The sequence below is a fragment of the Microcaecilia unicolor genome, chromosome 4 (genome assembly GCF_901765095.1).
Source record: "Microcaecilia unicolor chromosome 4, aMicUni1.1, whole genome shotgun sequence".
Classification (NCBI taxonomy): Eukaryota; Metazoa; Chordata; class Amphibia; order Gymnophiona; family Siphonopidae; genus Microcaecilia; species Microcaecilia unicolor.
In genome coordinates, this window is record NC_044034.1 from 375,708,951 (window position 1) to 375,724,278 (window position 15,328).

Genomic DNA, 15,328 nt, shown 5'->3' on the forward strand with positions numbered 1-15,328 from the left:
AGCAGCAATGTCAGACAGGCAGGCTGATACTGTGGTCTGGATTTCTGCTGAGATTTCTGGCCTTCCTTCCTTTCACTAATATAACTTTGTGACTAAGTGTTCGGAATTGGACAATGTTGCCATATTTAGACTAACTCAGTCTGGACAGAACTTCTGCATGAAGGAAGCCCTTCCCTCATTATTCAATACCGCTCTTTGAAATAGTAGTAATTAAAAAAAAAAAAAGGCAAGTGCATTTTTATAATTTACCACTGCATTCCACAAAACAAAAGTAGCAAGTTCCCACAAGCCATTTTTTTCTTCTGATGAAGGAACAGGAAACAGGAAATGCTCCCAAGTCTCAATCTAATTGATGTTTTATTTTTTTATTTTTAATTACATAAGAACATAAGAGTTGCCATACTGGGTCAGACCAGTGGTCCATCTAACCCAGTATCCTTATTTCCGATCTGACGAAGAAGGGCAACCTTCGAAAGCTAATCAAGAAATGTATTGTTATGTCCAATAAAAAAGGTATCATCTTATTTTCTTTTACATGTTTTATTTTGTTTGATTTCTATTGATAACCTTAAGAGTGGACTAACATGGCTACCACACTCCTCTACATCCTCCAGCAAAGCGTTCCAGAACTTAACTATTTGTTGAAAAAATATTTCCTCCTATTTGTTTTAAAAGTATTTCTATGTAATTTCCTTGAGTGAACCTTAATCTTTGTACTTTTAGAACGAGTAAAAAATAGATTTAAGAGGGGGTGGTGGTTGGGAGGCGAGGATAGGGGAGGGCAGACTTATACGGTCTGTACCAGAGCCGGTGATGGGAGGCAGGACTGGTGGTTGGGAGGCGGGAAATACTGCTGGGCAGACTTATATGGTCTGTGCCCTGAAAAGGACAGGTACAAATTCAAGGTAAGGTATACACATATGAGTTTGTCTTGGGCAGACTGGATGGACCATGCAGGTCTTTTTCTGCCGTCATCTACTATGTTACTATGTTACTCGTTCTTTACCACTCAGGATTTTGTATACCTCAATCATATCTCCCCTCATCTGTCTTTTTTCCAAGCGGAACAGCCCTAACCTCTTTAGCCTTTCCTCATATGAGAGGAGTTCCATCCCCTTTATCATTTTGGTCACTCTTCTTTGAACCTTTTCTAATTCCACTATATCTTTTTTGAGATACGGCGACCAGAGCTGAATGTAGTATTTAAGGTGAGGTCGCACCATGAAGCAATACAGAGGCATTATAGTAATTTTGTCTTATTCACCATCCCTTTCCTGATAATTCCTAGCATCCTGTGTGCTTTTTTGGCCACCGCCACACATTGAGCAGAGGATTTCAGTGTATTTTTTACAACGACACCTGGATCTTTTTCTTGGTTGCTGACCCCCAAGGTGGACCCTAGCATCAGGTAACTATGATTCAGATTATTCTTTCCAATGTGCTTAACCTTACATTTGTCCACATTAAATTTTATCTGCCATTTGGATGCCCAGTCTTTTATAATATTTCATAGTCTGCACATGTTTTAATGACCTTGAATAATTTTGTGTCATCTACAAATTTAATTTTTTTACTTGTTACATTTGTACCCCACATTTTCCCACCTATTTGCAGGCTCAATGTGGCTTACATAGTACCGTAGAGGTATTTGCCAGTTCGGTTGATAACAAATAGAAGGTTGTGTTGTGATCAGATGAGGTAGGTGTGGGTCAGGCGTCATGGGTCGAAGGGAATGAAGATTAGAAATTGTCCAGTACGATCATCATTTATGCTGTGTTGCTGGGTGTGGGGATTTACGTTAGATCGATGGGATAAGCCTTTTTGAAGTGGTGAGTTTTTAGAGATTTCCTGAAGTTTAAGTGGTCACGGATTGTTCTCACCGCATTTGGGAGTCCATTCCATAGTTTTGTGCTTATATAGGAGAAGCTGGATGCGTAAGTTGTTTTGTATCCTAGACCTTTACAGTTTGGGTAGTGTAGGTTTAGGTATGATCGTGATGATCCGGTTCTGTTTCTGGTTGGTAGATCTATGAGGTCTATCATGTATCCTGGGACTACGCCTTAGATGATTTTGTGAACCAAAGTGCAGATTTTGAAGATGCTTTGATTGGGAGCCAGTGCAGCTTTTCTCGTAGGGGTTTAGCACTTTCGAATCATGTTTTACCATATATTAGTCTGGCTGCTGTATTTTTGGCGGTCTGGAGTTTTTTTGTGAGTTGTACTTTACATCCCGCATAGATTCCGTTGCAGTAGTCTGCATGGCTTAGGACCATTGATTGTATTAAGTTTGGGAAAGTTTCCCTCAGGAAGAAAGGTTTTACGCGTTTAAGTTTCCACATTGAGTAGAACGTTTGAGCTTCCACATTGCAAAGAACATTTTCTTTATTACGGTATTTACTTGGTTCTCGAGGGTAAGGTTGCAGTCGATTGTGACGCCGAGTATTTTTAGGCTGTCTGAAGTAGGGAGTGTGTGTCCTGGGGTGCTTATGGTTGTGGGTTTGTAATTGTTATGTTGAGATGAGAGGATGAGGCAGTAAGTTTTTTCAGTGTTCAGTTTCAATTGGAATGAGTTTGCCCAAGAGTTCATGATGTTCAGGCCATCATTGATTTCATTGGTTATTTCTGATAAGTTATGTCTGAAAGGAATGTAGATTGTAACGTCATCTGCATAGATGAATTGCTTGAGACCTCGATTGGACAAGGACTTTGCCAGTGGGATCATCATCACGTTGAAGAGTATTGGGGATAATGGTGATCCTTGAGGTACTCCACAGGCTGCTTTCCACGGTGGTGATATATTTGAGTTTGATTTTACTTGGTATGTTCTGGTGGTTAGAAAGCCCTTGATCCAGTTAAGTACGTTTCTATCAATCCAGAAGTAGCCAAGGAGTCTCAGTAATATGTTGTGGTTTACCATGTCAAATGCGCTCGACATGTCGAATTGGAGGACATATAGCAGGGCTTAATCATCTCACAGATTCTGATTTCCATATCATTTATAAATATGTTAAATAGCACCAGGCTCTGTACTAATCCCTCCTCCAGTACTCTGTTCCATTGAGAGAAATGACCGTTTAACCCTACCCTCTGTTTCCTGTCCAGTAACCAATTCCTAATCCACAACAGAACATTGCCTCTTATTCCATGCCTGTTTAATTTTTTCAGGAGTTTCTCATGAGGAACTTTATCCAAAGGTTTTAGAAAATCTAGATACACTACATCAACAGTCTTACCTTTATCCACATATTTATTCATGCCTTCAAAGAAATGAAACAGTGAAATGAGGCAAGACTTCCCTTATCTGAACCTATTCTGACTCTGTCCCATTAAACCATGTTTATCTATGTGTTCTGTAATTTTATTCTTTATAATAGTTTCTGCTATTTTGCCCAGCACTGATGTCAGGCTTACCAGTCTGTAATTTCCCAGATCACCCCTGGAACCCTTTTTAAAAATCAGCGTCACATTGACCACCCTCCAATCTTCAGGTACTGCTAACGATTTTAACAAGAGGTTACATATTACTTAACAGCAGATCAGCAATTTTATGCTTGAGTTTGTCAAGTACCCTTGGATGTATGCCATCCGGACCAGGTGATTTACTACTCTTTCATTTGTCGATTTGGTTCAGTACATCTTCCACATCGATATTTCATTCAATTCCTCCACATCATCACCCTTGAAAACCATTTCCGGTACTGGCAGATCTCTTGCATCTTCTTTCGTAAAGAACAAAGCAAGGAATTCATTCAGTTTCTCCGCATGGTATTGTCATCCCTTAGTGCCCCTTTTGCTCCTTTGTGATCTAACACTATGGAAACTAGTCAATAAAGCTTGCTTCTTTTTTAAATGAAGACTGAATTAAGCCCTACTATACATTCTACAGGCTATATGTACCTACTGTGCCTTCCGTGTAACTCACCTTGAACTACTACTGAAAAGGAGTGACAAATTCATAAATAAGGAAAAAATGACGTAATTAAAACTAGATATATATATTTATTTATTTTTTTAGATTTTGGATGCTATGAACAAAGATTGTGGAATTCCACTGAGCCAGTTACAGGTAGATGGTGGCATGACCAACAACAAAATTCTCATGCAGTTGCAAGCAGATATCCTATGTATTCCAGTAGGTAAGTGACTGGCTGTTTTACACTCGTAAGTATATGAAAAGTATATGAAAGTATATGAAAACTTGGCTTTTTCAACAAGCATTTCTTTAGCAACTTCAGGAAGCCTTGTTTTATGTAATCTGCTAATGTGGAAAGAGGAGAAAGGTAAATGGTTGCTAACAGGTATGAAGTGAGCCACAGGGTTTATGGCCCCACCAATATTTTGCCTAACACTGCATCAGCAATTAGAGCTTGGGGGCAGGGGAGGGAAGGCCAGGGCTATAGATTGATATATTTGGTACCGCCAGTTAAAAAGGAAAGGGAAATGGGACTTGATATACCGCCTTTCTGAGGTTTTTGCAACTACATTCAAAGCGGTTTACATATATTCAGGTACTTATTTTGTACCAGGGGCAATGGAGGGTTAAGTGACTTGCCCAGAGTCACAAGGAGCTGCAGTGGGAATTGAACTCAGTTCCCCAGGATCAGAGTCCACTGCACTAACCACTAGGCTACCCCCTTGGGCACTAGAATGTCTTTTTGACTGGAGGTACCAAACATACCAGTCTGCAGCCCGGCCCCCTGAGCTCTCTAATTGCTGATGCTGTGTTAGACAAAATATTGGTGGGGTCATAGCCCCTGTGGCTCACTTTAGGGAAGACATTTAAATTGATCTTACTAGGCTGTTTGATTCATCTTTTTCTCCTGTGTTCATCTCCCGGAGTGGGATGGGTAGGCAGTCATGGCTGGTTCTGTTACACTAGGGCAGTGATGGCGAACCTATGACACGCGTGCCAGAGAGGGCACGCAGAGCCCTCTCCTTTGGCATGCGCGCCGTCGCTGGTCCGCCCACTCTCCGAGCACCAGGCTGGCCTCCATCCCTCCCACCAAGCTCCAGGCCGCCCGCCCTCCCTCCCAGCACCGGGGCCCCCCTCCTCCGAAATTTAAAAGGCGTACCTCAGGGTTACGGCGGCAGCGAAAGGTGTGTTCTTTTGTCGGTGCGCCTTCGGCCTTCCCTTCTGTCTCTCAAGCTCTGGTCCTGCCCTCAGCGACTAGGACCAATATGGATAGAAAAACAAAATCACCAGACAACAAAGGTAGAAAAAATCATTTTATTTTCATTTTAGTGTTTGGAATATGTCCAATTTGAGAATTTACATCTGCTGTATTATTTTGCACTGGGTATACTGGAGCTGTAACAGCTTACAGAAATGATTTATAATGAAAAAAAATCATGTAATTTTTTTCTCCTATACTAGTATAATATTTTCAATGATGTCTGTTTATATGCGTCATGGCTGGTATAAGGGGTGTGGCTATCATAGGGGTGGAGTCATATGTGGTGACCCCGCCCATAATGAGTACCGGCACTTTGCAATAAATAATTAGATTTTGGGTTGCTGTTTGGGCACTCGGTCTCCGAAAGGTTTGCCATCACTTCACTAGGGGATATGTTTACTAAGGCGCGTTAGCGTTTTTGACGTGCCTTTAAAGTTAAGGCATATTAAACCTTAACGTGCCAATACATTCCTATAGGCGCATTAGCGTTTGACCCTGGTCAACCATTAACGCGCATTAAAAACACTAACACACATAGCGTGCCTTTGTGAACACAGGTCTAGATTTCTTTCCTCTCAGTTTTTGTACTTCTCTGTAAGTTTTGTTAATTTATTGTAAACCACCTAGAAAGTCCGCTGTTTAGGCGGTATAATAAATGATAACATACTGATTAGGAGAGACTATTATAAACAGCTTAACTTATGCTGTAATATTTATTTATTATCTGTTAATTATAGTTGATAAAATGAGAGAGAATAAACCCACCAAATTGGAAAACGCAGCGGAAACTTTTGGGATCAAGTACTTAGATCAGAAATAGCAAAAACAAAAATATTGAAGGAAAAATGTATGAAAACACATGACATGGTCATTATGACCTGTGAGCTTTATATATTAGACTTTAAAAAAATGGATTAATAACATTTTAATGTATTTGTGTGTTATAGTATATTTAAAGGTTTTGATATGTTAGCAGTTAGGAAATTTCTCCCTTCAAACTACAATGCCCAAAAGGGAGGGTCCAAGAAAGCACAAAAGCAGACTGTCTGCCGACTCCAAGATGGAAAATAAACAGAGCAGATCGTTAAAAGACAAACGTAATTTATTTTTAAGAACCAATTAAAAATATATATATATGTTCACATAGAATGTTAGGCATTATTAGGAAAGGAATGGAGAACAAAACAGAGAATATTTTACTACTACTACTACTATTTCACATTTCTAGAGCGCTACCAGGGTTGCGCAGCGCTGTACAAAAAACAAAGAAGGACTTCCCTGCTCAAAGGAGCTTACAATCTAAAGGACAAAAAGTGCAGTCAATCAAAAATTGGGACAGTCTAGATTTCTTGGGTAGAGGTACAATGGTTAGGTGCCGAAAGCGACATTGAAGAGGTGGGCTTTGAGTAAGGATTTGAAGATTGATAGGGAGGGGGCTTGGCGTATGGGCTCAGGGAGTTTATTCCAGGCATAGGGTGAGGCGAGGGAGAAAGGGCGGAGCCTGGAATTGGCGGTGGTGGAGAAGGGTACTGAGAGGAGGGATTTGTCCTGTGATCGGAGGTTACGGGTAGGGGCGTAAGGGGAGATGAGGGTAGAGAGGTAGTGAGGGGCTACAGATTGAGTGCATTTGTAAGTTAGTAGGAGAAGCTTGAATTGTATGCGGTACCTGATCGGAAGCCAGTGAAGAGACTTGAGGAGAGGGGTGATATGAGCATATCGGTCTTGGCGGAAGATAAGACGCGCAGCTGAGTTCTGAACGGATTGAAGGGGGGATAGATGGTTAAGTGGAAGGCCAGTGAGGAGTAGGTTGCAATAGTCAAAGCGAGAGGTGATGAGAGAGTGGTGTGCTCAGAGAGGAAAGGGCGAATTTTGCTGATGTTGTAGAGAGAGAAGCGACAGGTCTTGGCTCTCTGCTGGATATGGGCAGAGAAGGAGAGGGAGGAGTCGAAGATGACTCCAAGGTTTCGGGCAGATGAGACGGGGAGGATGAGGGTGTTATCGACTGAGATAGAGAGTGGAGGGAGAGGAGAAATGGGTTTGGGTGGAAAGACAATGAGCTCAGTCTTGGCCATGTTCAGTTTCAGGTGGCGGTTGGACATCCAGGCAGCAATGTCGGATAAGCAGGCCGATACTTTGGCCTGGGTTTCCGCACTGATGTTTGGTGTAGAGAGATAAAGCTGGGTGTCGTCAGCATAAAGATATAGTAACATAGTAGATGACGGCAGAAAAAGACCTGCACAGTCCATCCAGTCTGCCCAACAACATAAACTCATATGTGCTACTTTATGTGTATACCCTACCTTGATTTGTACCTGTCCTCTTCAGGGCAAAAGATGATATGGTAAAAGATGATATTGGAAACCATGAGATGAGATCAGCGAAAAAAGAAGGGATCCAAGGACAGATCCCTGAGGAACCCCAACAGAGAGCGGGATGGGGGTGGAGGAATATCCATGAGAGTGTACTCTGAAGGTACAGTGGGAGAGATAAGAGGAGAACCAGGAGAGGACAGAGCCCTGGAACCCAAATGAGGATAGTGTATCAAGAAGTAAATTATGATTGACAGTGTCAAAAGCGGCGGATAGGTCGAGGAGGATGAGGATGGAGTAGTGACCTTTGGATTTGGCAAGGAACAGGTCATTACAGACTTCAGTGAGTGCCGTTTCTGTCGAGCGTAGAGGGCGAAAACCGGATTGAAGCAGGTTGAGGATGGCATGAGAGGAGAGAAAATCAGACGGTCTGCAAACTCCGAAAGATGGAAAATGAACAGAGCAGATCGTTAAAAGACAAACGTAATTTATTTTTAAGAACCAATTAAAAAATATATATATTTATTTATTGCATTTGTACCCCACATTTTCCCATCTTTTTGCAGGCTCAATGTGGCTTACAGAATATGGTTATGATAGAGTCGTTACATGATTTAAATACAGTTGATCATAAGCTGAGGTATAAGAGGATTTAGATGAAAAGGTGTTAGGTAAGGTCGTGTGAGAGGTGTTTTTGGTGTACTTGGGTGGTTTAAGAAATGATTTGTTTCATTGAGGATGACTTTTGTAGGCTTTGTTGAAGAGATGTGTTTTCAAAGCTTTGCGGAAGCTGGTTAGATTGTTCATGGTTTTCAGGGCCTTGGGTAAAGCATTCCAAAACTGTGTGCTTTTGTACGCAAAGGTAGTAGCATAAGCCTGTTTGTATTTCACTCCTTTACAGCTGGGGAAGTTCAGATTGAGGAATTTGCGGGCCGATCTTTTGGCGTTTCTGGGCGGTAGGTCCACTAGGTTTAACATATAGAGTGGAGCATCTGCGTGAATGATTTTGTGTACGGTCGTGCAGATCTTGAACTCAATTCGTTCCTTGAGCGGAAGCCAGTGCAGTTTCTCTCTTAGGGGCTTCGCACTTTCATATTTAGGTTTTCCAAACATGAGTCTGGCTGCGGTGTTCTGGGCTGTTTGGAGTTTAATGGTCTGTTCTTTACAGCCTGAGTACAGAGCGTTACAGTAGTCCAAGTGGCTTATTACTAATGACTGTACTAGGGTGCAGAAGATGTTTCTTGGGAAAAAAGGTTTTATTCTTTTGAGTTTCCACATCGATTGGAACATTTTTTTCGTTGTATTCTTCACGTGGGTATTGAGTGTGAGGTTTCGATCAATGGGATTCACATAGAATGTTAGGCATTATTAGGAAAGGAATGGAGAACAAAAACTGAGAATATTTTAATGCCTGTTTATCACTTAATGGTGTGACCGCACCTACAATACTGTGTGCAATTCTGGTCTCCGCATCTCAAAAAATGCAGCGGAAGTAAAAAAAAAAAAAAAAAAAAAAAAATGTATAGAGAAGGGTGACAAAAATGATAAAGGGGATGGAACAACTTCCCTCGTTGGAAACTTTTATAAGTGCAGTTTCAGTTGAATAGAGGGTGAAAGCCAGATTGGAGTGGGTAAAGGACAGCTTGAGATGAAAGAAAGTCAAGACAGCTGCGGTGAAGCAACTGGTCCAGAAACCGACAAGAGGGGGAGCCGTGGATCTGGTCCTTGGTGGCGGGCAGGGCATAGTGTAAGACATAAGTACATAAGTATTTGAGCTTGATGGACCTTTGGTCTTTTCCAGTATGGCAAGTATTGCCATACTGGAAAAGACCAAAGGTCCATCAAGCCCAGCATCCTGTTTCCAACAGTGGACAATCCAGGTCACAAGATCCCAAAAAAGTACAAAACATTCTACAGTGCTTATCGCAGAAATAGTGGATTTTCCCCAAGTCCAGAGTTTAACTACGCATTAAGTGAAGAAACATTTCCTCCGATTCGTTTTAAATTTACCACACTGCAGCTTCATTGTATACCCCCTTGTCTTAATATTTTTGGAAAGCGTAAACAGACGCTCCACATCGCCCTGTTCCATTCCACTCATTATCTTATAGACCTCTATCATATCTCCCCTCAGCCGCCTCTTCACCAAGCTGAAGAGCCCCAGCCTCTTCAGCCTTTCCTCATAGGGAAGTCGTCCCTTTCACTTTCCACTGCGATCGTTCCTGATGCCTTCAAGCATGCCGTGGTCACACCACTCCTTAAGAAGCCTTCACTTGACCCTACCTGTCCTTCCAACTATCGACCCATCTCCCTCCTCCCTTTCCTATCCAAGATACTTGAACGTGCTATTTACCGCCGTTGCCTTGACTTTCTTTCATCTCAAGCTATTCTTGATCCATTTCAATCTGGCTTTTGCCACCTTCATTCAACTGAAACAGCGCTTGCTAAAGTCTCCAATGATGTGTTCCTGGCCAGATCCAAAGGTCTCTATTTTATCCTCATCCTTCTCGATCTATCTGCTGCTTTTGACACTGTTGATCACAGCCTACTCCTTCATACGCTGTCCTCACTTGGATTCCAGGGCTCTGTTCTTTCCTGGTTTTCTTCTTATCTCTCCCAGCGTACCTTTAGTGTATACTCTATCTATCTATCTATTTATCATTTCTATAGCGCTACAAAGCATATGCAGCACTGTACACCATACACAGAAGACAGTCCCTGCTCAAAGAGCTTACAATCTAGATAAGACAGGTAAACAGACAGAACAATTAAGGGGGTAAGGGAATAAAGAGGTGAGGATAAAGGACAGAGTAAGTGAGTTAGGAGTCAAAAGCAGTGGTAAAGAGGTGGGTTTTGAGTTTGGACTTGAAAACAGCTAAAGACAGGGATAGACGTACAGGCTCGGGAAATCTATTCCAGGCGTGAGGTGCAGCGAGACAAAAGGAACGGAGTCTTGAATTAGCAGTAGAGGAGAAAGGGACGGATAAGAGAGATTTATCTACAGAACAGAGTACTCGAGGGGGAACGTAGGGGGAGACAAGAGTGGAAAGGTACTGGGGAGCGGCAGAGTGAATGCACTTATAGGTCAATAGGAGAAGTTTGAACTGAATACGGAAACGGACAGGGAGCCAGTGAAGTGACTTAAGGAGAGGGCTAATGTGGGCATAGCGACTTTGCTGGAAAATGAGTCGCGCAGCAGAGTTTTGGATTGATTGGAGAGAGATGGCTAAGAGAGAGGCCAGTGAGTAGTAAGTTACAATAATAAAAATGAGAGGTGATAAGAGTGTGGATAAGGGTTTTGGTAGAGTGCTCAGAGATGAAGGGACGGATTTTGCTGATGTTATAGAGAAAGAAACGACAGGTTTTGGCAATCTGCTGAATGTGAGCAGAGAAGGAGAGAGAGGAGTCGAAGATGATCCCAAGGTTACGAGCTAATGAGACAGGGAGAATGAGAGTGCCATCCACCGAAATAGAGAAAGGGGGGAGAGGAGAGGTAGGTTTTGGGGGAAAGATGAGGAGCTTGGTTTTGGCCATGTTAAGTTTCAGATGTTGTTGAGACATCCAGGCAGCGATGTCAGATAGGCAGGCTGAGACATTGGTCTTGGATGCTGGTTGAGATTTCGGGGGTGGAGAGGTAGATTTGGGAGTCATCAGCATAGAGATGGTATTGAATGCCATGGGATGATATCAGAGAGCCAAGGGAAGAAGTATAGATGGAGAACAGGAGAGGACTGAGAACAGAACCCTGAGGTACGCCGATTGGTAGAGGGATAGACTCCGTTCCTTTTATCTTCCTGCAACATATGCCTGGAATAGACTTCCTGAGCTGGTACGTCAAGCTCCATCTCTGGCCATCTTCAAATCATATCTAAAAGCCCACCTTTTTGATGCTGCTTTTAACTCCTAACTGTTATTCGCTTGTTCAGAACCCTTATTTTATCATCCTTACTTTAATATTCCCTTATCTCTTGTTTGTCCTGTTTGTCCTAATTAGATTGTAAGCTCTGTCGAGCAGGGACTGTCTCTTCATGTTCAGGTGTACAGCGCTGCGTACGTCTAGTAGCGCTATAGAAATGATGAGTAGTAGTAGTGGATAGCACACCTCTCGCTGCTGGACTGCTGCCTCCATCTTAGTATTTTTTTAGTTTTTCAATATTTTAAAACTTGCTAAGTTACTAAGCATGTTAGTCTAATGTAGGTTGTGTGGTGTATTGTGTGACTTATTTAGTTTTTTTCTTCTTAGAAAGTAATGAAATATAAGTAAACTCTGTAAGATGACTCCTCCCTTGTTATCCTAATTAGAATAACTGACTATAAATGAAGAACTGTGCTAGGGGTGGGCAGCAGCTAGGGGTGGGGTAGGATTGAAGACTAAACTCTAGTCCCTGTCTTCTAGAGGCTATCTGTTAATGTTGTAGGCTGTGGCAGAAAGTTCAAGTTTTACAGTTTTAAAACTATAGGGAAAAGGGTTTTATACTATGGAAACTAAGCTGTGCTGCCAAATTAAAGTGCTCTAAACTAGGGTTTCCCTATGACTATCAGCTTTGTATTCCTTATTTGAACTGGCTACGCTGTGCTGCAAAACTAAATTTAAAACTCTGTACTGGGTTTTCCTGTGACTATCAGTTCTGCTAAACACTGATGCTATGGTAAACTCTAGACTAGTCCCTGCTAGCCTGTGAAACTGTAATATAGACTTTAAATGCTAAACAAAGAAAACCCTTAATTCCTTATACTCTCGTTGCTAAATAAGTAGATTAACTCAAAAATAAAGACACTGAGAAAACCTATTTAACTCTATCTACCTTTCCCAAGTTTAAATCAATTTCCTAGCAAATAACTTACCAAACAACATTTGTCCTGTTCTGGAAGTCCTTATTTCTGGACAGAGAAGACCTGAAAGTGTGGCTTCTTATGTGCCTGTGTTGTTTAGTTGACTGAGGGGCATAATCGAACGTGAACGCCCATCTCCATGGGCATCTATGTCCGAGAACGGGTACGTATCTTTTTTTTTTTCAATAATACGGTTTGTGCCCGGCAAATGCATCGGATTTGTGCGGATTTGAGCTGGGCGGTTTCGTTTTCCAGCGATAATGGAAACCGAAGGCACCCAGCTCAAAAACGAACAAATCCAAGGCATTGGGTTGTGGGAGGGGCCAGGATTCGTAGTGCACTGGTCCCCCTCACATGCCAGGACACCAACCAGGCACCCTAGGGGGCACTTGTAAAAAGTTAAAAAAAAAATTTAAATATCTCCCAAGTCCATAGCTCCCACCCCTTGGTGCTGAGCCCCTCAAATCCCCCCCAAAACCCACTGCCCACAACTCTATACCATTACCATAGCCCTTATGGCTGAAGGGGGGCACCTACATGTGGGTACAGTGGGTTTTGGGGGCGGTTTGGAGGGCTCCCATTTACCAGCACAAGTGTAACAGGTAGGGGGGGGATGGGCCTGGGTCCACCTGCCTGAAGTGCACTGCACCCACTAACAACTGCTCCAGGGACCTGCATACTGTGATGGAGCTGGGTAAGGCATTTGAGGCTGGCATACAGGCTGGAAAAAAAAGTTCTTAAAGTTTGTTATTTTATGGTGGGAAGGGGTTAGTGACCACTGGGGGAGTCAGGGGTGATCATCACCGATTCCCTCCGGTGGTCATTTAGGGTACTTGTTCGTGAAAAAAAAGGGTCCAAAAAAATGACCCAAATTCGCGGTAAAAACGCCTTTCTTTTTTCGATTATCGGCCGAGGGCGCCCATCTCTTCTCAGCCGATAACCACTCCCCAGTCCCGCCTTCACCATGCCTCCGACACGCCCCCGTCAACTTTGCCTGTTTCCGCGACAGATTGCAGTTGAAGACGCCCAAAATCGGCTTTCAATTATACCGATTTGGGCGCCCAAGGGAGAAAGGTGCCCATCTCCCGATTTGGGTCGAAATCTGGGTGCCCATCACTTTCGAAAATAAGGCAGTCAGTGTCCATTTATACTGTTCCTCTTTCCTTCCGAAGGTGATTTCTCCTTTCTATGTGCATCAGGCGGCCTACTTGCCCCTTTTGTTTTGTTTTTTTGGATCAGGGTACCAGACTCGAGAGCCAGGAGGCTCCACAAGCTAGTTGTCCTCAGAAATTTGCTTCGATACTTGCAGGAGACAAATGCCTTTCATATTTCTGATAATTTGTTCATCCTTTTCCATGGACCCCCAAAAGAACCAGGTGGCATCCAAGGCTTTCCTTTAGTCCTGCTACAAAATCCTGCGACCCTCCTTGGAAGCTTTTAGTTGAAAGGACTCATTGAGTTCCCTATTTCTCTCTAATAGTTTTTAATATATAATGTTAATTGAATTTAATTATGGCTACAGTGGTTTGATGAGGCATAGGTGTGGTATATGCAGGGCTTTTTTTTTTGAGGGGGTACTGAGTACCGGCACCTTTTCTGTTGTCTGCTAAAATTGACTCATGGTCCCCAAGTTTTAATGAAAGAGCTCAGGCTCTACACAACAATTCTGCCTTGTCATAGATTCTGTGACTGGTTGCAGGGGGCCTGGCTATTGTGGGGTGGGACCGTAAGTGATCACCCCACCCTTAAAGAATGGCCTAGCGTTTGAGTACCGGCACCTTTTTCACTAGAAAAAATGCACTGGGTATATGGTACCTTCCACTGCTTTGGAAGAGGCATACTAGAGTTTTCCCACAGAGCACCAGCCCTTATACCAAAGATATCACTAGGCAAAGTCAGTTTCTTTACCTCCCATCTGCTGGTAGGAAGAGTATAGAACCCAATTGTACAGGATGGTGCATCAGAATTAAAAGAAGCCAAATTAACCAGTATGATTACATTTCACTTTCTCTTTACTTCTTTCTAGATAAACCATTTCATTGTATATGTTTTCATTTTGTTTTTCTCTAGTGAAACCATCTATGCCTGAAACAACAGCATTAGGCGCTGCAATGGCAGCAGGAGCTGCAGAAGGAGTAGGTGTTTGGAGTCTAAATCCTGGAGATTTAACTGCAGTGACATGTGAAAGATTTGAGCCACAGATTAATCCAGAAGGTAAAAAAAAATATTAGCATAAAATTATCTGAGAATATATTTATATTGCTTTTCTAATTTATAAAGTGGAAAAATTGAAATTTTAAGAAAAATTTTAAGAAAAATTTAATACTAAATATAATTCATTAGAAAAAAGTGTACGTTTGAAGAAAATTCATTTATTAATGCAGTGGGATAGGAAAAAAATAATCTTGTGCAAAACCTGAAGAACTTTTACTCTCATTTCCATTTCTGTCATATTCATAAGTACATAAGTACATAAGTAGTGCCATACTGGGAAAGACCAAAGGTCCATCTAGCCCAGCATCCTGTCACCGACAGTGGCCAATCCAGGTCAAGGGCACCTGGCACGCTCCCCAAACGTAAAAACATTCCAGACAAGTTATACCTAAAAATGCGGAATTTTTCCAAGTCCATTTAGTAGCGGTCTATGGACTTGTCCTTTAGGAATCTATCTAACCCCTTTTTAAACTCCGTCAAGCTAACCGCCCGTACCACGTTCTCCGGCAACGAATTCCAGAGTCTAATTACACGTTGGGTGAAGAAAAATTTTCTCCGATTCGTTTTAAATTTACCACACTGTAGCTTCAACTCATGCCCTCTAGTCCTAGTATTTTTGGATAGCGTGAACAGTCGCTTCACATCCACCCGATCCATTCCACTCATTATTTTATACACTTCTATCATATCTCCCCTCAGCCGTCTCTTCTCCAAGCTGAAAAGCCCTAGCCTTCTCAGCCTCTCTTCGTAGGAAAGTCGTCCCATCCCCACTATCATTTTCGTCGCCCTTCGCTGTACC

At 42.4% G+C, this 15,328-nt stretch overlaps 1 protein-coding gene across 1 annotated transcript in view; it reads left to right on the forward strand.

Annotated features, from left to right (window-relative positions):
• The window catches only part of GK (glycerol kinase), a 311,446-nt gene that overhangs the window by 260,882 nt on the left and 35,236 nt on the right, over positions 1 to 15,328 (forward strand). Inside the window, exons 17-18 of the mRNA XM_030202379.1 lie at positions 4,015 to 4,135; positions 14,386 to 14,529. Of these exons, the coding sequence (XP_030058239.1) occupies positions 4,015 to 4,135; positions 14,386 to 14,529 (265 nt within the window). The remainder of the gene's footprint in view (positions 1 to 4,014; positions 4,136 to 14,385; positions 14,530 to 15,328) is intronic.